This window comes from Mercenaria mercenaria, chromosome 9 (assembly GCF_021730395.1).
Source record: "Mercenaria mercenaria strain notata chromosome 9, MADL_Memer_1, whole genome shotgun sequence".
Classification (NCBI taxonomy): domain Eukaryota; kingdom Metazoa; phylum Mollusca; class Bivalvia; order Venerida; family Veneridae; genus Mercenaria; species Mercenaria mercenaria.
This window is the reverse complement of record NC_069369.1, coordinates 40,412,898-40,439,613: the sequence shown is the minus strand read 5'-3', so window position 1 is coordinate 40,439,613 and position 26,716 is coordinate 40,412,898. Positions and strand designations below refer to the sequence as shown.

The window sequence follows — 26,716 nt, the reverse complement described above, 5'->3', positions numbered from 1 at the left end:
CGGCGTTTATCACATCTAAAAAAGCAAAGATTTAGTTATTTGGTTCACATTACAGGTATACGTAAACATTAACTTAGTTTTGTAAATGATTAATATTAAATAGGAAACCGTCATTAAAAATGTACATGTATAGTCTATTGTCTCAAATATTGAAAGATCTTGATGATATAAATGGGCTATATATGGAATGGAAATGCTTGTGTCTACATACATTTTTCTCTATACATAAATCAGTGGCCTCATACCATTGCATGTTCGAGACCCGCTCGGATCGTCATATGAGGTAGCCGTCCAGATTGCTTACGACTGGTAAGCGACCGTCCGTGCTCGAGATATTGCCTGGCGGGGCACCAGCAGTGCGGTATTCCCCACCACTAGAAAGAATTTGTCATATGGCCTTAAAATAAAAGTTTAGTGATTTTACGGGACAGGGGGAGGGGAGTAATAATTTTTAAACTATTCAAGCTAGGGTCTTGAACTCTGTAAATTTCTCATTTTACTATTTATGATTGTGTAAGGAGTCTTGTTATTATTTATTCAACAAATGAAAAAATATGTAAAAGTATAGCGACGGGATAGGATTTAAGAATGTTATGGTTTCAGCGCAGTGTTAAAACATATTTTTCACATTAGTTGAAAAATAACTAGAGTACAATAAGGGAGATAATTCAAAACTAATAAGCGATTGGTTCTTACGCTTTGTACTTCCTCACTTACTTTCTTGAATACCCTTCAGATGTCGAAAATATTAAACGGGAAACAAGTACAAAATTGGAAACCATTCACACATTTTTCAAGAGTTCTGGTTCTCGTGGTCAGACTTTCCCTCATTACATGTACTTTCTTTAAATTCCCTATATTTATTGCAAATTAATCGTTCAGACAAAACAGCGCAAAATTTGAAGTTTCTAAAACTATTTTGAAATGGTTTTTTAGGTAACATTATCTGACGGACTGGAATTCGATATCTCCTTCCCGCTTTTTTTGAAGCAATCTGAAAGACAGTTATATCCCCCACCGCTGCTATGTATAGTGAAAAGGTTGATAGTATTGAATATCAAGTATATTTTATAATGACATTGACCTTGAACATGAATGGCTGGCCCATCGGTTTTGCGAATCATCTCAATAAGGTGAACACCTGGTCTAAATTGCAAGAAAATCCTTCAAGAGGAAGGGACAGGAAATTGAACATTTTAGTTGTGACCTTGACCTTGAGCTGGCATTGGTGAATTTTAAATTCTGCACATCGTATTGATAAGGTGAAAATCACAGCCAAGTCATATTAAAATCCTTCAAGGGATTAAGGAGATACAGAGCGGACACAAAACGGAAGGCTCAAAACTTGACCTTGAGTTGTAACCTTGATCTTGAGCTGACACTGCTGACTCTGAGCTCTGCACATCGTCAAGATGAGGTGATTAAGTGACCCAAGTTTCATGAAAATCCTTCAAGGGGTTTAAGTAATAATGAGCGGGCACGATTGTTACGGACGGACTGACGGACGGAGACCATTCCTATAGCCCGCACAGCCCCCAAACCCCACCACCACTCATGGTGGGGGATTAAAAATGTCAACTAGCAATGGCTGCGTAGCTCAAGTGAGCAATTTTGGAACCTACAAACAAAATAACTTAAAATACATCGGGAAGGCGTTATTGCACAAAGCTTCATTCACTTCATAATGTTTCCACTTTTGTACATGTATCTGGGAACTTTAAGTAGACATTTACGATCGGAGAATCTGGGGTTTAAATTGTCTTTTCCTTGGTATTCATCTATTCAGAAGGTAAAGTTTGTTTTCGATTACTTAATACTGCCAGATTCTAGATTTGAGCATGAAACAAAAAATTAAGGAAATACCAGAAAGTTGCAGTCATATTCATAATTGTTCATTATGTCAACACAAACAGATGGTTAACAAATAAAAGGAAACACATATAAATTCTCTTTGAAAATGACATAGCATAAATCTATTATTATACAGTATGATATAAATGAATAATTTCTTAAAATCTATCTTTTATTTGCAGACTGTTAAAGATATGCATGCTCATTTAAGCAACATTGCTGAACCTTTTTCGCGTATCATCTACTTTGTCCGAGATAAAAAGGTCCACCACATAGTTAGATCCCGACAAAAATTTGTGTTAAATTGTCTTTTGTAAAATTGAAAGCACTGACCTTCAAAAATACTTTTCTTTCACCGAACCCGGACCGCCGCGGCAATAAAAAAGGTTTTCGCTGTCGCTACTGTCGCTACCAAGAGCGCTATGGAAGATTTTGTTTTTAATGCGCGTTAAATCGAGGCAGTTTACCTCGAGTAAACCTTAACAAACGCTTTTCGATTTTCATCGTAAAATAAGTAACAAGAGGACCATGATGGTCCTGAATCGCTCACCTGTCTCCACATGACCCAATTTTCATGAAGATCCATTGAAAAATATGGCTTCTAGAGAGATCACAAGGTTTTTCTATTATCTGACCTAATGACCTAGTTTTTGAAGGCACATGACCCAGTTCTGATCTTGACCTAGATATTTTCAAGGTGAACATTCTCACCAATTTTCATAAAGATCTCATGAAGAGTATGGCCTCTAGAGAGGTCACAAGGTTTTTCTATTTTTATACCTACTGACCTAATTTTGGCAACATGTGACCCAGTTTCAAATTTTATCTAGATATCATCAAGGTGAACATTCAGACAAATTTTCATGAAGATCCGTTGAAAAATATGGCCTCTAGAGTGGTCAAAAGGTTTTTCTATATTTAGACCTACTGACCTAGTTTTTGACCACAGTTGACCCAGTTTCGAACTTGACCTAGATATCATCAAGATGAATATTCAGACCAACTTCCATACAGATCCCATGAAAAATATGGCCTCTAGAGAGGTCACAAGGTTTTTTTATTATTTGACCTACTGACCTAGTTTTTGATGGCATGTGACCCAGTTTCGAACTTGACCTAGATGTCATCAAGGTGAACATTCTGACCAATTTTACTGAAGATCCATTGAAAAGTATGGTCTCTAGAGAGGTCACAAGATTTTTCTATTTTTAGACCTACTGACCTAGTTTTTGACTGCAGTTGACCCAGTTTCAAACCTGACCTAGATATCATCAAGATGAACATTCAGACCAACTATCATACATATCCCATGAAAAATATGGCCTCTAGAGAGGTCACAAGGTTTTTTCATTATTTGACCTACTGACCTACTTTTTGAAAACACATGACCCACTTTCGAACTTGACCTAGATATAATCAAGGTGAACATTCTGACCAATTTTTATGAAGATCTATTCATAAGTATGGCCTCTACAGAGGTCATAAGGTTTTTCTATTTTTAGACCTACTGACCTAGTTTTTGACCGCACGTGACCCAGTTTCGAACTTGACCTAGATATCATCAAGATGAACATTCAGACTAACTTTCATACAGATCCCATGAAAAATATGGCCTTTAGAGAGGTCACAAGGTTTTTCTATTATTTGACCTACTGACCTAGTTTTTGAAGGCACGTGACCCAGTTTCGAACTTGACCTAGATATCATCAAGGTGAACATTCTGACCAATTTTCATGAAGATCTTGTGAAATATATGGCCTCTAGAGAGGTCACAAGGTTTTTCTATTTTTAGACCTACTGACCTAGTTTTTGACTGTACGTGACCCAGTTTCGAACTTGACCTAGATATCATCAAGCTGAACATTCTGACCAATTTTCATAAAGATCCCATGAAAAATGTGACCTCTAGAGTGGTCACAAGCAAAAGTTTACGCACGCACGGACGGACTAACGCACGGACGGACGACGGACGACGGACGCTGCGTGATCACAAAAGCTCACCTTGTCACTTTGTGACAGGTGAGCTAAAAACAACTATTTCTCATATGTTTTCATGATAGTGTGTCAGAATTAAGTTTCAAATCATTCTTCACAAATACATTGACACAATATTATATGAGACACAACTGACGAAATGAATCTCCTGGGAAATAAGTGGACATGATATATATGATACACAGCTGATGAACTGGTTGAGAATATGAATCCACTGAGAAATAAGTGAACACGATGTATATGAGACACAGCCGAGGAATTAATGTTCAGACATAATAAGAAACTTCTGGGAAATAAGTGGACACGACATATATGACACACAGCCAATGAATTGGTAGATATGAAAATAATCTCCTTAGAAAAAAGTGGACATATGAGACACAGGTGAGGAATCGGTAGAGAAAACAAGAAAAGTCTGCGAAAAAGTGGTATGATTTATATGCGACCCAGGTGATAAATTGGTTGACATTATTCTAATCCACTGAGAAATAAGTTGACAAGAAATATATGACACACAGCTGAGGTATCGGTAGATATAGTTGGAATCACCTTGGAAGGTAGTGAACAGCTCTAGCATTGGTACACAAAATAAGAAACCTCTGAAAAATAAGTGAACCCCATATATATGAGACATATCTGAGGAAATGGTAGACATGAAAAGAAACTTCTATGTAAAAGTGGACACAATATACATGAGACATAATAAGAATCTCCTTGAAATACGTGGACACGATATATATGAAACACAGCCAGTGTTACGTACTCGTTGCTACACTTGACTTGGGAATGGTGTTAATTTCATTGTGAAGCTCACTTCTTCTACAGTTTTTTGCTGCATTTTCTTCAGACCTCAAAGAAGTGGTTGACATTTTAAGACGCATAATCTGACATAAACAGTTTTGATCGGATATAAGATTGCCGACTGGCGGCCGTATTAGATTTTTTTAGTTTCCTTGTGCAGCGAACTACTTTTATAGTTTTTATTGCATTCCCTTCAAACACCACAGAAGTGACCGGTATAATTATGCACAGCGCATGACATAAAACATGTTCTTATGTTCCTCTGGGCATAGATGTACACAGAATGTGTTTTCTGGTATGAAATGTCGTTATCTGATGCAAGATGGCCGTCTGCATCAGTGCGCCATTTCGGGGGCATCTGTAATCCTTCATGGCTGTTTTAGTGTCTACTAATTCCACACCTATAAATCATATATATCGTGTCCACTTATTTCCCATTTCGGGGGTATTTGTAATCTTTCATGGCTGTTTTAGTGTCTACTAATTCCACACCTGTACGTAACTCATAAATATCGTGTCCACTTATTTCCCAGAATATTCTCATTATGTCAACCATTAAATCAGCTGTATATTATGTATATTATGTCCACTTATTTCCGAGGATATCGTGTCCACGTATTTCCCAGTGGATTCTTATTATGTCTACCAATTCCTCAGCAGAATCTTATATACATTTGTATATCGCGTCCAGTTATTTCCCATAAGTTCCTTTTATGATCTGCCAATTCCTCAGCTATGTGTCATATATCTACTTATGTCCAAAGGCTGCAAATTCCTGTCCCTCAGCTTAGTCACATATATATTGTGTCAACTTATTACCTAGTAAATTCTTATTATAGCTACTAATTTCTCAGTTGTGTCTAATATATATTGTGTTCACTTATTCACCCGGAGATTCGCACTGTATCTACAATTTCACTTATTTCCCAGTAAATTCTTTTATACATTTTTATATTTACATATCCGTATAGAACCTATAAATAAGCACTAAGGGCATTATTGCCGTATATTATGTATAATAACATACACTGTGAAGATAATTTATGTTTTGGCCATAAAGCACATCACATTAAGTTTGCTTTAAACATACCTCTTATTAGCGCTTATAATTTTTCCGAGTTAAAAATTACGCGATTCCAAGATTTTTTATTTGTATCAAAATCAAAAGTGTATTCTACAAGCTTGTATTTGGTGTCCTTATGCATTCCGTATTTTAATGTTAAGATTGTAAGTCAAGAACTCTTGTTCACTGATAAAAAAATTGTCGATCCCTTATACACAATATAAATCAAACAATGCTGATGTTTCACCAGAGAGCTAAATATGATACAAGAACAAACAAGTATTCTATAAGAAAGTTTGAAGGCCTCCAAGCATTCGAAACCATATTTGTTTTGCATGATTTAAAGTCTTCCATTTCAAATTCTGTGAAACCACAAATAATTGAGGAGTGGCAGTCTTCATCGCAAGAATCTTGTAGATTTGTAGGTGGAGTAACAGTGTAAAATTTCCAGTAATTTTTGAACTCATTACTTGTGGGTTTCTTCATCTTTTCTGCCAGTTTCAGTAATGTGGTTGCCGTCAGAGTGCTTAGTCCGTAATGAGAGCTTGTATTGTACTCGAGTTCCCAGCTGGCGAATCCATTCTTGTTAGCTTTGACAAGGTCAAGGTAGTATTGTTGTATTTCAAGATGGCCACCAGTTGATCTGTCGTATTTCACGAGGCGAATACCGGGATTATGTGCAGGGCCTATCTCTTGTGGGATTTTGTACCTCCAGGGAGTGACGGACGGAGCCATAAATATCGGTACCGCCGCTTCTCCTGTAACATACATAAGTAATTTCATCATATTGTTTTTGCTCTGTCTTTCTATCACAAAGTTTAACCTTGCTTATAACTAATTCATTTATTGATGGATCTTTCTGAAACTCACACATATTACTCCTAGCTACAAGTCATTCACGGTGATGTATAGACATTTCACATTTACCTTCAATCACTTACCACATTGTCCAATTTTGTATGTTTAAATTGCCTAATGGATTCCCACACTGGAGAAATTGTGGCCATGTTTTTGAAGCATTTTATTATTGGAAATATGAAAGTGATTTCCGATAGACCAGACATTTACTGGCGAGGCAATGGGGGAAGACAGTTTCATAATCAACATAACTTCAAAATCAAGTTTTTTCGAGGGCAAACAAAAATCTATACATATCTTATTTCCCAACTACACTGCGCCAACCATCTTCATTGTAAAGAAACCTCGTGTTTATTTGTGATGCCGGAAGTCACGAAAAACGGTTTACAGATCTGACATCTGATATTTCTTTATTCAAACACAACTTGTGAATCAAAGTGAAGCAGACCTTGTTAACACGTTCAACAAGACAGAACAATGCCGAAACTTATTTAGTTAAATCTTCGACGGTAAAGTGTAGTCAAATTTCATGATTTCTTCCATAATTTTCCCCAAAACTTTTGACAAAAATCTTACATGTATAATCTGGATGGCTCTCTTGGTAATATCTGACCATTAAAACTAGTCGAATAATATAAGGTAAAGAAATAGCTCAACACACTTTGTCACAATATAACTCTTGTCTCAGCTGTGAAAATGTATTTTTCGTGTTCTGGTCAATTAATATTGTTCTAAACTAAAGTGTTTATAAAGAAACGGGGAAACATTTTTGTGTATAAATCAAAATAGGTTTTGTTAAATTTATATTACCTTTGTTGTTTTTCAGAACTTTAAACCCGTCAGCATGGTCGTGTCCGAAGTGCATTGCAACGATAATATCTGTGTAATCCCGCATTACGGCGACAAGAGGTCTGTGATAGACGAGATGCATCCAAATCAACCCATTAGGCGTGTGTACACCCGGTGGAATATGGGCGGTAATCAAGACCTATTTTGTGAAACTAAAACTGTAATTACAACAACAAATACGCAGGTGTCGTTATTTAACACGACAATGAGTCTGGGAAGAATATGGGCCTGTTTATACAGTGGCCCAAACAACAGATACAATGGTGTCCTTACCAAACATCATAAACAAGTAATGGGCTGGATCTGTGTAGAGATTATAATAAATACAAATGTATTCTTGCTTAACGGAACCTGACTGTATAGTGTTTCAAACAACACATACAACGCCCGTCCTTAAAATGACTGTGAGCAGAAAGCTGGACTTTTGCAGTTGTAAAAACAACTAATGCATTTGTACAAGAGTTTTCTGATTTAGCATGATATGAATTTTGGCAGCAGGCTTGACCTGTAAAGTGATCCAAACATCATGCACCAAGTTTGACCTGTAAAGGGATCCAAACATCATGCACCAAGTTTGACCTGTAAAGGGATCCAAACAACTTCAAAGACGTAAAGAAAGTTCATTCCTACGGGGAAAGTAAACTAGTGTAGTAAAATTTGTTTTGTTAAATTCAGTCACACGGACACAGTGCAAGTCATATGGCGACTTTTTCAGCCTTTGGTGGTGAAGGAAGACCCCAAGTGCCCCTCCGGGCATAACTTTATACGGGCGGGCACCTAGGTAGAAAATCAACCCCCAGTAAGCCAGCTGGATGGCTTCCTCATTTAAAGAATTCTACGCACTAATCGAGGTTTCTAACCCATATCGGTAAGGTGCAAGTGATTCGAAGTCAGCGATTTTAACCACCCGGCAAGGGAGGTCACCAGCGTAGTGAAACATGAAAAGTAATACATGTATGTTGTTTCAATCATGTAAAATGCTTAACATGTTGACTTACTGCTAATGTCGCTAACTGATTAATTTCAGATTTTCTTATTGCTTATATAACTAATAATTAATATCTGATTTTCTTATAGTAAGTCTGATACACTAATTTCAGCAAGTCAACTTTAGAAAACAAAAGACGTTACGTATACTTCTTCATTTGTTTGTAAACAGATATTTAACAAATGATCGTAAATAGCTACTAGAAGAAATATCTTCTAGATATATTGCAAAACTTTTGTGATGTTGATTCTGCAAATGGTCTACCCTTGTCCTGTACGTGCTCATTTTCTGCACATGTGCAAAAGAAAACTTTCACTTAACGGTATACTTATCTTTTTACAATAATTTGTACATCTTAACTTGTATAGTAATAAACCCCAAAAACATGTTTATAGGTAGTATTTCAGTGAATGGTATGGGATTTTTATATGAAACTTTGAATTACCTTTTCTTGGTTGGCCCGGGCCTGAGAGAGTGTTGAGTTGAGCCAGGCTATTTGATCCGCTGGGTCTGTATAGTTGAGTATGGCTTTGTTAGATGTATAGTAAAGATTTGTGTTCAAAGCAACGATCCTTAACCCATACCGTGTCGTTTTAGTATAATACGCCCCTAAAATGCCATAAACATAAAAAATGAAATTGTCATTGCAATTAAGAACAGCTGTATGTACAATTCTTGGTAAATTAATGATATTATAGCAATAACTTTAGTTAAACGGGATATTCTTGTCCTGGAATTTAACTCATTTCATTAAAATTGTCACATAACCTTTAATGCTAAAAATCTGCCAGGGCTAAAGTCAATATTCTGAAAGAATTTAATCAATATTTGAATTTGAGTTATCAAGAAATGAAAAAAAGTTCATACAATTGTTCTGACGAGTTTGTAAGTTTACGGTAGAATTTTAAAAAATACCCTATACTGATTGTCAGTCGGAACTTACTCGCAATTAATGTGAACAGCTTGATTTGATGCAGACAGTATCAACCAGTTTCGAAGAACATTTGACGAAGGATCAATAAAAATAAAACAAAATAAAATCCTGCGATCTCTGCTTAAAATCATTTACTTAAACCTGGTACCTAGTTAAAAATTGTTAGAACTGTAATAGCGAATTAAAAAGTGTCTCCAATGCTTCACCTTTTCTAAAATTGTCATCCTGCGAAGAATCATTCAACCACTGGCGCCATCTATTATCTAGCGTTTCGTTATATAACAGATTGTTGTGCGGCGGGAACTGGTTATTCGGCCAGTAGTCATGGTTTCCAAACGTCGCATACACAGGCACTCCCGGCAACGTTGTCTGGATGACGTCGGTTACGTTATCTAGAATACCGGCATTGATGGTGTAGCTTAGGTCTTTGTCCTTCCCATGCAACACTGTATCTCTATATATGAAATATATACTTAACGTTATAAAACTTCTCTTCACGTTTGCTTACAAAAATGTTAATGCCCTTATTCACATTTGGGAAAATGCGGCAGGTGAGCACATTTATTACCTATAATTGACATGATTGTAGACATCTGTTTTTCCTTCAATGATCTGCTAATAAATAAACTGTTAATGTTTTCTTATTAAGTAACTGGTTCACTCAGATGTTATAATAAACATGAGGTTTACATCGATCTGCTTTACCGCCATGTTTTCCTAAATGATAAGATGGAAACTTCTCAAACAATAATTTATACAGTCAAAATTTATTGCAAGGTTTTCTTTACAGCGTTGACGGAAACAGGCGAAGTGTCTTTGCGCACAAGATGGAATACAAATTTTATTCATTTACCGAGTTGCGCGTTTTGGGTGAGAAATGGGCGGTATATTTTCCCGTTCATGACCTATGTTATTATAGTATACATAGGGGTAGGGTACAACATGTATCATGGCATTTTTTCTGGTCTGGTGCCTGTGGCTTTGATTTGGAAAGATCCCGATATTCAAAAATTTGTATCCTTAAAATCAATAACTGAAAAGTGTTCTTTTTCTTGTTACGTACCTCATATTTACTGCAGACCGATATACATGTTTTGTGTGTGTGTAAAATTAACGTAAAAATGTTGATGACATAGAACAATTAGTATACAAAGTTGAAGTAAGGAAATGATACCCTGTCCAAAGCACAAAGTCCACATTGGATCTGATATCCGCCATTGCTCGGACACTACTGTTCACAAGGGACCATGGAGAATCACACCAGAAGTCACCGAACTGACCCGGGTTGGTAGGTAGGTTGTCCGGGTTACAGGACAGCTGTAGACCATGGTAAGAGAAGTCGTAGTGGAAGTCGGTTATGTGCCAGAAATACCCTGCAAACAAAATACAACAAAAAGGCACATCTATAATTTTAAAGAAGAAGGATTTGTCTTGCCATAAATTTAACTCTAAAGCAAGGCTGGCTGCTTCCTGTCAGTGTCGTCCGCGGAAAGGAATTGAGTGGTGCATCCATCGCTTATATTAGTTCAAAATCAACTATACAGTTGACAGTTGCTCGGAAACAGGTGCCTGCTCTGAGTATCACTGTACATAACATTTTTCGGGGACAGTTACCGGCTCATACGAACGTCGGTTTAGAGAACCGGTAGTTCGAAATGACCGATCAGTTTTCTAGTATATATTATACTATACAAAAGGTTTAACAAATCCCTCTTTTTTGCAAATATACATCAAATAGATTAAAAGTCTCATTGCTTTATCTCGATTTATAGTGGGTAATTCAAGTAAAGTTTTATTTCAATCAATTGTGTTTTAGTATGGCCTTGCAGCTTTGATTCTCATCAATGTCAAATTTAAAATTCGCCGATCGTCAGCTTTTCGGCAGTTCATTGGAACAAGGCACATTGTCATTTGTTTTTAATAAAAGCTTTGTGACTTCCGAATAATTGACATACCTAATAGAATAATATGTATATAATAAAAAGACGGTGAACCAGTGAAATATGGCCAAAACAAACATTTTTACTGCATTTGACATTGCCATTGCGTGTCTGAACTTTAATCAACATATTATTTCTTTAGTGCTGCTTTTACAGTGTGTTTGTTTTCATATGGTATTAAATATTAATATGTAAACAAAAAAAAATCTTTTTTTTATATAACGAACCGTTCCAATTTCCTAAATCGCGAGTTTTAATCGTTCAAAGTGGCGTTCATTAACAGCTGACTTGCTGTAAATACAATATTTAAACACAAGTTTGCAACTAACCTACCGTCTGACATCACCCATCAGTAGGCTGCATTGGTGTGAAACGTAGACAAAAACATATTATTAATAAGCATTTCAAATTATAACATTTGATGAACTGCAAGTTGATATAGGCTGAAGCATGACATATTTTAATTAAATGCAGATGTCAGTGAACTTCGATCCGGCTTCGGTAAAACCTGGGTCGAGGTCATGTTTTAGTGTTTAATTGGATCGGAGGAAAGTATTTAATTAAAAGCTACCAAGTATAAAAGCATTGTATTATTCTTTAAAACAACTTGCATTCTGAAAAAAATGGTTGAATAGTGAATGAAATGGTCAGGCCCCGTGTTCACAAAACATTTTCAGTCTAAGCTGAGTTTGATAATGAAACTATATTTGTCATTTATATCTAAACAGCATGCTTGAAACTAAATATTATGTTAATAACTGTTTTCAAGTGGCTATTCCGTACTGATGGTCAGTCTCAGATGGAATTTAACCTTGAAGTTTGAGTAAAAATCGATATCAAAATTTCAAACTCAAACTCAGTTGTGACCGAAAATTGTTTTGTGAACACGGGACCAGATCCCTCAAGGCGTTTCTAATAAATGACAGATTCCTGTCGCCTTCTAAGTACATGGTACCATCTCTGAAGTAAAACAATCGTTTGAAGCGATCGAAGGAATTTTCCGTTTTAATTTCAGCGGGCAAGTGAATCAACAAATCTACATACGGAAGAAGTGAAAAAAAAGTGTTTACACTAAGGATGTTATAATGTGTTATATCATTTGCAGGTTTTGGTAAATACCCAGGGACAGCCTTTTTGAGTTATGTTTGTATTATTGTCTATCAGATGCTTTAAGTCAGTTAAATTCATTATTCAGATTGTGAAGTTAGACTGAAAGTGCATTCTTTAATTCATAGTCACAACAGTGTGTTATCATTCAGTTCGTTCGCTTAAACAAAATTCCTTGTCATATAAATACTCTATCATACAGCCGTATTAAATATCATGGATATGCTGGTCATGTAAACCCATTACTAGATTTGTTTATTTTAACTGTCAATTGATACAAATCTAAAGGAATAACGCCTCCAGATCTATTTGTTTACCTTCAAAGTAGTATAACATTATTTGATTTCTTCATGCTACCTGGGAGAATTGACCATCTCAACAACAAAGTAAACAAAGTGCACCTTGCAACACGCATTTAACAACTGTAATAACTGCGTAGTTGAAGAGTTAAGCAAAACAGTAAATCATTCAAGTTACACGTGTTTTTATCAAACACGACATGTCTTTATTTTGATTGCAAACTTTTATCTAAATGTTAAAGATACATGTACAGGCATAGTAACCGACTTTTCAGTTTCACTTCTTTGTCGAATGAAAGATTAATTCCTATGTATGTTTTTCTGCACCGTCTCATAAAATAGTGAAATTGATCTCAAAATATTGGACATCTAGTAAAACTGATAGCTATTGTGGTATTGTTCAATCATTTGAGATATCATTTTTGATCCAATCGTCAACAGGTAAATGCATTCAGTTAGTTAATTGGTACAATAAGCTAATAGTCTGCTTTCAATACTGTTGTATCCTTGATCATCCTAAACCTTGTCAAAACTTATATTTGTTTATGTCCGATAAAAATATAAATAAAACAGTGGTAAATGCATAAAGATTGATGCTTGTTCGTTTTGCCAGAAACTGCGTGGTAAAGAAAATACTTTTGCATGTACTCCGAGTGATGAAAATGTATATAAAACAACTGCAAAATATGCAAAAAAGAAAGTGATTGTAGAGAAAACTATTGCTGTATTACACTATACACAAACAAAGTTAGAGAAAAATTGTTTTGAAAAAGAAGCTTGATATTGTTTTTACAAAAGTACGTGGACAATCGATGTACGTGTCATATAAGACAAAATATATGTTTACCTGTTTCTGAAAAAGCCACATGTATAAAACTGAATAGTAAACACACAGCATAAAGCGTATCCATCTCCCGCATTAAGAAATACCACAATGATATCTCACTTTAAAGTGTAGTTCAGGTGCTCAGGCTAAGGAAATTAAAATAAGTTTCTTAGCCGCTTTAAACCAAAGATATTTGAAGTTCAAAGTAGGCTCCATGAAACGAGCCCCGGATTTATAAAAAGGGTTAACGTATATTAAGTTGCAAAACCTTTTTCTGAGAGTTATTGTGGTATTGCTGTGTATGACGTGGTCGATTGTGTTGTTGCTAGGCAATGTCGCCATGACTGTGTAAGTTCGATCAAGGCTTGTGCCAGTTATGATCACTATCACATAATACACGTCCGTGTGATAGGATTTCAAGTCTGGGTAAACAAATGATAACAAGAAGTATCTTTAAATAAGATACACGGCCGCATTAGTCAATGTACACTTTAAAGCAGCATGTCTCCAGATCGTTCGACAACAACAAAAAAACCCAACTTTTTTTTAGATATCTTGAAATAAATGCTATATTTCTTAAGAAGGCTTTAAAACTTAATTACTGACATACATTATGTTACGGAAACACATGAGAATTTGCTGTTCTTACTACTTTTTGCGATGAAAATCGAAAAGCGTTTGTCACGCTTTTACTCCAGGTAAACTGTCTCCATTATAAATATCTATATTTTGAACAGCTATAGCGCTATTGGTTACGACGACGGGAAAATGTCTTTATTGCCGCGGCAGTCCGGGTTCGATTCCCGACGCAGTAATCTTTTTTTCTTGGTTTGGAACTTTTGAAATATGCTAAAAACAAAAATTCGTATTCTAATGTTCATAATATGACCAAACTTCAGTTTGAAAGAAATATTATTTTCTAGCCAAATCTGGAGGCATGCTGCTTTAAGCTACGAAACGTGCATGCACTCTGCACTTTTACATGCGATCGGGTATTTATAAAGTAAAACAAAATGTAGTTTTTAAAATAAAATTTTCATCTTTTTTTTATGTAGAACATATCTTACAGAACACATATTTACCAACATAATTGTATTAATCTAATATTAAGACTAAACAGGAGGAACCGAAAAGTGGGGGACGAAATAACTGATTTGAAATCGTCAAGATACGAAAATGACCTAAATGGGGACGAGTTGACTAAATCGTTTACGGGAGATCACTCCGTATCAGAGTGGCAGAAATGTTTCACTACCGCATTACCAACATTTAGTAACATCGATCTATCGGAAAATCGATAAATTTGCCTATATAAACAAAGAAGGAAAAAATTACTTAAACTTCAATAGAAAAAGTTCTATTTGGAAATCAAAAATTCGATACCCCACAAATTAAAGTTTAATTTATTCCGGATATTATGAATATTTTTTTAAAAAAAATTTTTAATATTTGGTTGGTCCTTTTTGACTTTAAATAGACCCACCTCAGTTCATACAGACTCTGTAGGAAACGGGTAAAAAAAACTGACGTTTTCAAATATAACAGATAAAATGAGATATTTTCGCAAATAATCAAAAAATCGATACCCCTAAAAATGTAGAAAAATTATTCAGTTTTCGTTATGTGTAATTTGTTTTGACTTTAATAATGGTTTGTTTGGTCCTTTTTGCATTTTAGTGTGTACAGTGAACATTTCTTCAAAATTCCGGCTTTTTCCGCTGTTATCTATGGGCGGCGGTTACCGCCAAAATTAGTAAATATACAATCCATTCATAAACAAGTCAGTCAGTGCAGTGCATTTCAACGCCGTCTAGTCTAAAACTCCATCCCGTCCAATACATTTGCATTCAACGCATTGTATTTTGAAACCATTTAATACAAAACTTCATTCCATCTATTTAAACATGGAACGATGCATTGGAAAACCTGTTGTAACGCAACGAAATATGAAATCATCCAATAAAACATGAAACCATGCAGCTCAAAGTGATTCCGTTTAACACAACGTGAGTACGTGCAGTGTAAGATGAAAAGATTCATTACAACTTGACGCTGTTAAATGCATATTGACACCGCTTTGTGTAATTGAGAGCGGTGTATTAAAACTTGATGCCATGCAGTCCAATGTGAAGACGTTTAACGCATCATGAGTTCGTGCAGTGTAAAGTGAAACGATTCATTAAGGTTTGGCGCCGTCTAACGCATACTGAAACCATGTTGTGTGATCTGGAGCGGCGTATCAAAATTTGATGCCATGCAGCCAAATGTGAAACCGTTTAACGTAACACTTATGGATCAGTTTTACATAAAAAAACATCTTGAAATTTGTCCTAAAACTAACTTTATAGTACTATTCTTACATTTAATTTTAAACAGTTACTGCGATTTATCTGAATATTAAAAGGGACCTTACTTTCGTGAACCATCTTTTTTCTTAGGTAAAGCTTTATCAGAAGTATGTTTTTTGTTGTTGTTGTTTTGGTTGGACAGAATCTTTTTTCGTTTTTAAACAACATTTCATTTAAGTTGGAAAGTCAGTTTCCTGGATTTCGTACTACCTGTTAGGGGATCCGAGCGAACGTAGCAGATATAAAGTTAATACTAGTATGAATTCAAGGAAACTGACTGTCTAGCTTAAATGAAGGACTGTTTAAAAACGGCTTAAGATTTTCCGCCGCCACTCCCCTCACACTTCCCGCCTCTAACCTGCTCGCTTAGCTCAACTAGGGTGAGCGCAGATGTATGGATCTTGGGGTCGAGAGTCCGATGCCCTGGCTTGGCTTTGTTCTCCGTGACGATTTGATAAAAGACATTGTGTCTCACATCATTCGTCCTCAGATTCATTAAAGACCTATAATATACATAACAGGTTTTTGGGTTCATGTAGAGATGTTGGCAGTTACCTGCTGAGAACAGGTGTGTAGTGGTACAGAATCCTAGAACACCGCTTAGGTTAACTGCCTGTCGTTACATTAACGGCGTTAAACCAAAAGCAATCAAACAACTCCCCCCCCCCTCCACACACACACCCCCCACCCCGACCCCGAAAAAAACAACAAACAAACAAAAATTGTGAAGTACATATAAGTTTGATACACTGTCTAAAAGCATAAACATGTAAGTATTCGGAAGCTGTTACGGAAAATATTGTCGTCTGCTAGCCTGACTTTGTCGGTACAAATTGTTATAGCTCAAAGCCTATGAATTGTAGGCAACTTCACATTGACAAAAAAGAACTGAGATTGTAATTCGACAAATTAAAACAAATTTATTGTTGAACTCAGAAACACCGAAACCTAGATCCAAGTTTCCAAGTTAGTTTATTCAACAAATTCTCAGTTTGTATATCGTTTAAAATAACACTATGGAGGATTGAGTGTTCAGTTCGCATTAAATATACAAATGCTTTTAATTTTCATCGCAAAAAAAAAAAAAAAAAATACTTAAAACAACTAATTTTCGTGTGTTTCCGTAAAATATAGTCTGTCAGTAATTGAGTTTCAAAGCATCCTTAAGGAATATAGCGATGATTAATTTCCAGATACCTATATTGTTTTTTGCCGAACGATCTGGAGACTTTTTTATTGCCGCGGCGGTCCGGGTCCGATACCCGACGCGGTCATCTTTTTTTCTTCGTATGGGATTTTGTAATAATTTTGAAACAAAAAAAAAAACATTTTCTATTATTCATAATATGACCAAACTTTAATTTGAAAGATAGCCTTGATGAACTGATAATTCTACTTCTTTCCGAACCTCCTTTGTATATATTTATAGGTTACTAGCTTTGTATCGGGAAATATGCACGAGTTCTCAGCGGAAGGAGCGCAATATTCTTCCGCTGAAGAACGAGTGCATATTTCCTGATGCAAAGATAATAACCTTTTTATTACATACACATCTATACGTATAAATATAATGCAAATATCATACATTTGTTCAATAGCCTGAATAGGATTGACAATACTGGACTTAATAGAAAAAAATAGTGCAAGAACAAACACTGAATTACGTCACGCACCCGATATGAAATTCAGGCGTCGGTGTATGGAAAAATATTGACGTTTCCGGTACCAGTGTAACTTAACGGGGAATAGAAACGAGTATGTAATAATATTCTGTATTCTTAAATTAATGCATATTTTTGGTACATTCTCTAATCATTCGTTTAAAAAAATTGCGTTATCTATAATTATTTGTTTTAGTCCCAAGATTGCACACAATCACATTAAGCATAAAATAATTTAATTGTAACAAATATTTTAAAATTACCCTTTGACTTTTATTGTGTATTACAATATTGCCTAGGGGTAAACAATATCCAGTCAGTGTTGTTTCAAACCGTGTCATAAAAAATAAGAGTTACCCCACTTACTACAAGTGATAGGTATTTTTATGGTTTTATGGTTTTTGCTTTGTAATATTATATATATTTCACTTTCTTCTGTCTTTATATAGTATTTTCCCTTTCTTTCAGGTAAAGATCCTGGCCCAAATTTCACGGAAAAGCTTCAGTTATTACTTAGTTAAGTCTGCTTTTCTAAAATTGATATTTTGCTGAAGTTACTGTTATTTAATGTTTGCCTGTAACAATATATTTATAATTAAAGTATACTATGGTATTAGTATTTGTCAGCAGCACTTATTCAAGTCACGCAAATATGATATTTCTATTTAAGCACGATATAAGAAACTTGCCATGCTAAATTATAATAATGAACTTGTCTATCTTTCAATTTGGAGAGTACTATTAATTATGAAACGGGGTGCATACCAAAAAGTTACTGGCTGAATGGCAGACAGTGCCATAATCTACACTGATCGCAAAGGAAGAACCAATCGTGTCCAGCATGGTAATGGTTAGGTATTTTCTTTTAAAAGTATAAGTCTTATTTCTATATTTCTTTTTCTTTAAAGCGACTGGCCTCCAGATCGTTCGACAACAAAAATATACTTTTTAGACATCTTGAAAAAAAAGCTATATTTCTTATGAAGGCTTCAATACTTAATTACTGAAATACTTTATGTTACGGAAATACATGAGAATTTGCTGTTTTTACTACCTTTTACGATGAAAATCTGAAAGCGTTAGTGATTTAGAATTTTGAAAATATTTTAGAAACAAAAGCTCATATTCTAATGTTCATAATATGTGAAAGAAAGCGCGTATAGAGAAAGTATATACGCTTTCTAAATATTTTAGATAACATATTCATATTTTTGAATATTTATTTTATTTACAGACAGTTTCGTGTGCGTAAATATTTCTTTTCTGTACATAGATATATGTTAGCATGATGTTTCATGTACTAAAAAGAAAGTAAATTTATGTTTAACGGTTTCTAAATATTTTAGGTAACATATTCATATTCTTAAATATTACTTTTATTTGACAATTAATAAAGTATTTTATTATACCTCACATAAATGTCCAATGCAAATTTCCCATTAGTTTAACTTGAATAATATATCATATTCCCCAGTGATTTTATATCACATGCGCAAAGTCGTTATTTTCAATTTCTGCGCAGGTGATATGATCCATAATTTCATACCACATGCGCAACAGCGTTATTTTGTTTTTCTGCGCATGTGATATTATTGTTTCATATCACCCATTGAGAGATTGATACTTTCGCATTGATTATTTTCTTTTGATGCTACGTGCAAAATATTTCGAAAACAATTTTTCATCAAATATTGAATCGAAACTACAACAATAAGTTTGGAAATGATCTAACTAAGAAAATGAGTGCTTACACTTATATGTTTCATTTAGAAAAAGAAAGTTATCGCCGTTTTTCGAATGCTACTGATTGACGCAATGTTGAAATATTAGAATAAATATAGGGGTCAGCGATATGTAAACGTCTCGACTAAATCTATCAAAAAAGTCTTATTACAGCAAAGTCGCCACAAATTATGAGTCTTTACACACAATTCTGTCTTCATTATTTGGTTAGTAATTACTTTTTAATGTTAAATAAATTATTATGTTGATTTTCCAGTTAATGCTTTGACCCTTATAAGCTTTCGGTATAATAAAATAAATATTGCATTCCTGAGAGGGTGATATGAAAAATGTTCACCCCTCGAAATATGAATATAGACCTCGGCTGGCGCCTCGGTCAATATTCATATATCTCGCGGTGAACATTTTTCATATCACCATCTCAGGAATGCAATATTTATATACATGTAATATAAATTTTCGACTTGTTCCGATTTAACTTTAATATTATTAAAACTTGATTCAAGTATATCGTTTAGCAAACCGCCCGCCTGTAAATGCATCAGATAATGACCAAAGCTGTTAATTATCGATTCCCCCTCCCCCGCCACCCACCACGTGTTACTACAACAACAATAATTAGTACGGAAATCAACGAATCCGTCTGGTAGCGCTGATATTGGATTATTGGTTTTATTGATTTTTATGACAGGTAGACCTGTCCCGCTTTATCGGTACAGAGATGTTACTAAAAGTTGGTAATGGAGAGGATTCAGGTTTATGACGCAAGCTATTCCCACAGGAGTCTTGCAACGGATTATACTGTCTAATAATACAGCTCAGAGCACCTGCACACCCCTTAAGAAAATATTATCTATGTGTTTTACATGCCATGCCTTTTTGTTTCCATTACGTGTGTTAGAGATTCACCTGGAGGGAATTACTTTTATTTACACTGTCCCGTGTCTTTGGAACATGGTGGGGGTAAGAGTAAGGTTGGGTGCGCACCATAAGCCGGTTTATGGTTTTGCCACTGACCGTTCCAAGGCGGTGCTTCACTGTGTTCCTGTATTTGTTTGTTTTGTCCTTGTGTTTTTTTATGCGTGTAGTGTGCGAGTGTTGTTCGTGTGTGTCTTGGGGGGTGAGGCTGCGTTTTGGGGGCGTGGCTTTCCCTGTTGGATGTTCTTTCTTGTTTTTGTGTGTGTGCGCGCGCGTGTGTGTGTGTGTGTTTGTGGTGTGCACGTCTGCGTTCTGTGGGTTTCGTTTTGGGGGGCTGCGTGTTTGGTGCGTGGCATTCCGTGTTTGATATTTGTCTTTGTTTTTTATAATGGTCTCCAATACTAACAGTGTTCTACATTCTGGTGTTGGTGATCATTTTATTGAACAAGACCAGCGTTAAACTCAAAAAGCCAAAGCAAAAATGCTTTGATCGACAAATCTGGAAATATGATCAGGGTAATTATGACCAGTTACGCTCAGACATCTCCAACTACAACTGGACTATTTGTGTTGACGTAGATATAGACAAATATGCTTCTAATATTTCCTCCAAAATTCCATCATTAGCAAAACAAATATACCTACTATATGTAGTACAATTACAGTGAGACCAAATGATCAGCCATGGATTACCAACACCATCAAGAGGAACATTCGCGCTCGAAAAAGGGCATATCGAAAGGCAACGAAGCAAAGAAGACACATTCAGCATACCATTGGCAAAAATTTAGAACTCTTCGAAACACAACCAATCTTCTTATTCGCGAAGCCAAAAATGATTACCTTTCTAAACTTGCCGTCAAGCTCAAGAATGGATCCTTTTCCGCAAAGGACTGGTGAAATCCTTTATTTCTACACAATCAAGTAATACAATACCTCATTACAACATCCTATTACCCAACAGCCTACTTTCTGTGACACCGATAAGGCGAATCTTCTGAATGACTATTTTCAAAAGCAGACTTTCATTGAGAATGACAAGCGTGAAGTAGCCGACCTCGGACCTCCTATGTCTCAGTCTTTTCTCTGAAATAACTCTCAACCCAGATGAAATTAAGGAAGTGCTGAAGTCTCTAGGCAGGCCATATGTGTCCGATTATTGAACATAATATAAAAATGGAACATAGACACAAATCTACTGCCATATTTAAAGGCCAATTTTCGAGATTTTTCTAGATTGTGATAAAATAAAATATGATCTTCTTGCTTCCCTAAGCGTTTGAAATAAGTAACTAGTTTTTTGATCCCGAGTCCCATTGATTTCTGTAGGAAATAAAAGATTTTAAGCTTTACATGGTCTTTTTAAATGATATATTCTCATATTTATACTCATCTCACAATATTTATTAAGTTATTGAAGTAAACTAAAAAAGTTAATCTTTCTTTCAATGAGTTTATCTTTATGTTATTTTTATGTCTTCTTGCTTTCCTAAGCGTTTGAATATCACTGATTTTGAAATTTTTGCCCGACATGTTATAGATAGACATGTGTGTCGGTCTAAGTCCGTGTTTAATGTCATTATTCTGTCAAATAAAGAAATTATAATGTTATTTTGAATTTCATGTTTGAATACAAATATTTCTTTTTTTATTCATTTACCAATTTTCACTTCTAAAATTATTTATTGTATTAAAACTAAACATAACATAAATTTGACTAACATATTGAAATACATGTTCATAGTTAAATATTGTATATCCTTATTACGTTACAGGTGCAGAAAGGATATACACATTTCCTAAAATGCATTTTTATAGCTATGTTTGTCTCAAACGTCTGTTTTCGTACAAACTTGTTAAAAAATGTCGAAAAAACACTCGATCATTTTTAGTAAAACAATGATCATCCTAAAATCCTTAGGACACCGGGCACAATTTCAAGCAATCTCGCCAGGCATAGGTTTTTGACAACACAGAAAATGACTATTCAGCTATTCCCGGAAGTAAAGAAAATGAAAGTTGACAGGCTAAACTTGAAAACGAAAGTCGCATTGAATCGGTCGATAGTCAGGGGTCACGCGCAAAATGTATGCGCGTGGACTTCTTTTTTCTTTTTCTTTTGCTTATGTGGAGTCAACTTTCAGCACTTTCTGACGATTTGAAATACCTTGGCTTAAGCAAGACATGTCAGCTTTTCATTTACAAAAAAATATTTGAACTCGGAATAAACACAAATTCCACAGGGGTCCGTAACGGAGCATGTGTATATGGAGACTTTTGGAATTCGCCAAATCGTTCAAAAGGTCGTTTTGGATGTTGTCTGAAAGTGTCAGTATATGCCTCGGATGTCAGATATTTCCGTATTTGAGAGCTGCAGACTTAGACATTTCAGAAATAATTTCAAAATAAATTTCGTGTAATAAATGTTGATTCCTCGGTAGAGTGAAAGGGCCATCAGACGTTAATACGTTTAATTACGTTACAGGTGCGGAAAGGATATGTAGATATAACACAAGGACAATGAAAGTAATATTCACATTAAAACATACATTTGCAGTTTACTCTTTTTTTTCACATACTTCACTTACAAGTAATGGGCAAATATGAAAACATAATTATTATTCGGCTGCAATTATTGTAATTATAAGGGCCTATTCAGATGGGGTGTGACGGGTGCGAACGCACCCCCTTTTTCGGCAAAGTTTACAAACTTCATTACATCAACATCCTTTTAAAGCCATTTCTATATATTACTGTTTTTTTTTCGGCTGACTTCGCTTGCCAACTATTCTTTTGCAAAAATTCTGTGTCAAATCTGAAATCTGGCATAAGTTTGAAACTTGACCATTTGAAATTGAAAAAGAGTTCAATATGTCCAAACATTGTTATCATAAAATGAGGCAACATGTATATATTTGATCAAATAAAACCTGGTCAAGGTATTTGTCTTTGCTTAATCAAAGTTTGGGACTGGGTCATCTTGGGTTAAAAATCTAGGCCAGTAAATCAAATCATTATGACAAGGTTCCATGTACATTGAGATTAAAATGTAGCCGTTCAGTTTTAACAAAGTCTTTTTGCTATTATTTGACATAGTGACCAAGTTATTGATCATAAATAACCCAGTTTCTAACTTGCTGGATATTATAAAGCAGGATTCATATAGATCATGTAAAACATTTAATAATTAGAGTGATTTTCAAAAGTTGATATATTGACCTGATTTTAATCCTAATGGCCCAATTTCAAGCATTTGATCTCATGTTCTGGTCAGATTTCAGATATATCAAGTAGCTCTATGACCTAATGACCTAGATTTCAACCGAGTTCTGAACTGGATGTAAATTTTATAGATATAAATATTCTAATCCTGTTTCATGTATAACAAGTAGAAAAATAATGTCTCTAAAATTTTAGCATTGTTTTTCGATATGATTCGATGACCTAAATTTACCGCCACAAAGAAAAAATGATTTAGAATCAAACTTTTCCGAGAAATATTAAAGCATACTGTCTGAACAAATTTTATTAAGATTGGCTCTTGATTTAGAACAAGCCAGTTTTTAACGCGGCCGGACATGGACGGCAACGGCGGATACAGGACGGTAACACAATCTCAGTGTCACTGAATAATGTGACAAACATTATAAAACGTTTGAGTTCAATTATGAAAAAGAAAAACGTTCAAAAATTCCATTTTTTATCGCCTATTCACTCTCCACTGAAACATCCCATTATCGTATCAGGGTAGATATTTTCTATTACTGGTGGGAAATATGACATTCGTTATGATACTGACTGTACTTTGAAAAATGTAATATACCTGATTACATACAAAGTATGTCGGTCGGAAATGATATCTTGGTCAGAAAAAATCAAAATGTGTTAAAACGTTGGGATAGCCGCCGCTTTGATATTACAATCTTACTGTTCTCATTGAAACGTTGGGATCGCCGCCGCTTTGATATTACAATCTTACTGTTCTCATTGAAACGTTGGGATAGCCGCCGCTTTAATGTTCTCAAGCTGCAGCGCATTTTAATCTCCCTACACGTTTAGCTGGTTTTTCATCTCTACTATTTGACATCGTTAATGACGAATGTAGGTGCTTGTGTAATGGAACTTTTTAGATGAATAAACCATATCCAAAGGGACTGAATGCAAGTTGTTATATAACACGTACTTCTCTACTCATTCATATTATTAGTGTCGTCCCTTCATTCGACAGTGGATTGCATCACAATCAGCTTGTCCCGCCTCATTTAATAATTGAACAAGGCTATTATAGGAGAGGACGGAATTGATGTAATATATCAGGATAACAGATTATCGTGATTAGAAAAAGGAAGGATTGACTTGACTTTCTTAGATACAGTGCTGTTGCTATTTCTGCTAAATCTACCTACCTGTCGTATGAAAATCTGTTATGATCCATGAAGAAACTAAGTGATTTACGGCTGCTGCTGATAAGTAAGTAAGGTAAGGACTGTCAAAAAGTACTGTTCGTCATATAGTGATATACAGATCATAGTTCCGAAATAATACATGCCTAAGTAACACTTTTAAATGACACATTTCAATTTCTACAGCTGTTGTTCATTTCATCTTAAAGAGGTGTTTTAAAAAAATTAGTGGAATATATTGCAGTTTGATAAATTTCGGATTATACGAATGGTAACGGTAAAGATTCATTTTATTATCATTTTGCATTTTTTCTTTTAAACTTTACTGAAGTCAAATGTCCTTGTGCACAAGTGCATTTTAAGTATGTTACATAAGGGCTCTCTAAAATGTCTTTTAAAGCTCGAGCATTACTAAATAGTAAATACTCATATACTATCTATAGTGATCAGAAGTGTAGCAAAAAATGTAAGTTATTTTCCACAACGAAACATGAACACATATTAGATAATGAATCAGACATTTACAGTAGTGTTATATCGACATTCAAGATGGAGCTAATCCCAGAGAACGCATTTTGTCATCTGAAAGTGATCTGTTTACGGACTAAAGGCTATCATTACACTGTTTAGATAATACAACATACTCAGTTTGCTGTGTCATCTTGCACCACACATATGTTTATGTTATCATTTACTTAAATTTACTAAAAGAAAGAAACGCTCGACGGCTCTGTTTGATGATCATCAACAAAGCTTTCCAATAACTGAATAACTGAATTAGACACGAGTTATTTGTTCTGTGCAACCTAACCACGTAAAACAGACTGTTTGGGAGTGTATTCGCCTATGACAGAAATATAGTATCTTGATTATTTCATCATACTCTATTTGCTGTTTCTAAAGATAGCAACCTGTCTATTTCATTTTCATATTTGAACTAGGATATTTTAGATGCATGCGGCTATTATATAACCTATCATGATAATATATTATTCATGGGGAGTAGCTAACGTATACAACTGCTAATAGTACTGTTATTTCTTTCCGTATTTAATGCAAAATTTGCATAACAGTCGTATTAAAACGTGTTATATTAATGATTTACAGCTGTTTATATACCGGTATTCAAATAGGATGCGTGATATACAGATAACTTTTACTTGTTTCGAAATACTTGCACTACGCTAGTACGATTTTAAAAAAAAGTTTTGCTTTGATCATGTATCATTTCATTACGGGAAGTTAGCTACGACGGATATAAGAACGGAAACGGTAGGAAATTTTTTTTTCATCCTAATGCAAGTGTGTGCTCCTTTGCATATGATAAAACTGTAAAGACTTCGTTGTCAGTCAAACATAGGAACTTCTAAAAAGTGCCACAATGGTTTGTGACGAGTGAAGACGAGTGTATGACTTTTGCAGTTTGTATATATTTAATTACATTTAAAAGGAATAAATGACAGAAAAAATGGATCTTAGCCTAACGAACGTTTTTCTTACACCCTTGAAAAAAGCTTGTTTATACTTATTAATTTGTTAAGATACAAATTTGCATATTCGTAAATACACAAAAAATGACTTTCATTTTATATATTTTCGAAGATATTTGAGGAGGGTGTCTAACTTAATTAGAAACCCCAATAACTTCGTCAACGCATAGAAAAGAAAAACGTCTTTGTTTCCTGAAGAAAGAAAGTATCTTGTTTTAGCAGACGATTTTTTCTGAAATGTTTTATTTAGCTGAAACATCCTGTAACACCAGTACCATCCATCACAGTTGTTTAACCCTGGTGTTTGTCCATGCGCAATGTATAGGGACAATATTTTAGTAAATAACTAAGTAACTTTTCATTTTTCATTTTTATAACACAAAATTAAAAATTTCAGCCCAAACGTTACAAAATGTACACAACCAAGTTACTTACCTGATCATACCTGTACTTGACTCGGAATCCAGCCGTTCCTTATGTTATGTAGTGACGTTATTTCAGCATGAAACTTAGAGTTTGTGAATAAAATATACCCGAAGAAAGAAATACAGATCGGCTCTGTTTGATGATCATAAACATTTTAAACGGAGCTGTTTTATTGTTATCTGGTTTAAATTAACCTTACCACGTAAAACAGGATGT

General features: G+C 34.9%; 2 protein-coding genes across 8 annotated transcripts in view; one reads left to right on the top strand and one right to left on the bottom strand.

Moving 5' to 3' along the window:
* Positions 1-4,262: 4,262 nt before the first annotated feature.
* Positions 4,263-26,716, bottom strand: LOC123546910 (acid sphingomyelinase-like phosphodiesterase 3a). 2 transcript variants are annotated; one of them, XM_045333558.2, is made up of 6 exons: positions 26,510-26,716; positions 10,514-10,712; positions 9,546-9,793; positions 8,851-9,014; positions 7,379-7,556; positions 4,263-6,468 (listed from the first exon to the last, which is right to left on the bottom strand). In XM_045333558.2, the coding sequence occupies exons 2-6, from the start codon at positions 10,555-10,557 to the stop codon at positions 5,954-5,956; spliced, it is 1,149 nt and encodes a 382-aa protein (XP_045189493.2). In that variant the 5' UTR covers positions 10,558-10,712; positions 26,510-26,716; the 3' UTR covers positions 4,263-5,953. The 2 variants fall into 2 exon arrangements, with proteins under 2 accessions (XP_045189493.2, XP_045189492.2); XM_045333557.2 differs by lacking the exon at positions 26,510-26,716 and adding an exon at positions 13,533-13,686.
* Positions 17,368-26,716, top strand: part of LOC123546911 (cholecystokinin receptor type A-like) — a 34,262-nt gene continuing 24,913 nt past the window's right edge. For 4 of the 6 annotated variants that reach the window (XM_053551291.1, XM_053551290.1, XM_053551295.1 and 1 more), the window contains exon 1: positions 25,627-25,856. The gene's annotated coding sequence lies outside the window, so the exon portion shown is untranslated. Of the gene's footprint in view, positions 17,615-25,626; positions 25,857-26,716 lie in introns of those variants that run through there. The other 2 variants (XM_053551294.1, XM_053551289.1) reach the window with 2 other exon arrangements.

Coding starts and splice junctions, on each gene's coding strand:
- LOC123546910 (XM_045333557.2), bottom strand. CDS start 13,605: ATGCGGGAGATGGATACGCTTTATGCTGTGTGTTTACTATTCAGTTTT. Junction 9,794..10,513: donor GACTTTGTGCTTTGGACAGG/GTATCATTTCCT, acceptor TTTCATATATAG/AGATACAGTGTTGCATGGGA. Junction 7,557..8,850: donor CCCGGGCCAACCAAGAAAAG/GTAATTCAAAGT, acceptor TTCACAAAATAG/GTCTTGATTACCGCCCATAT.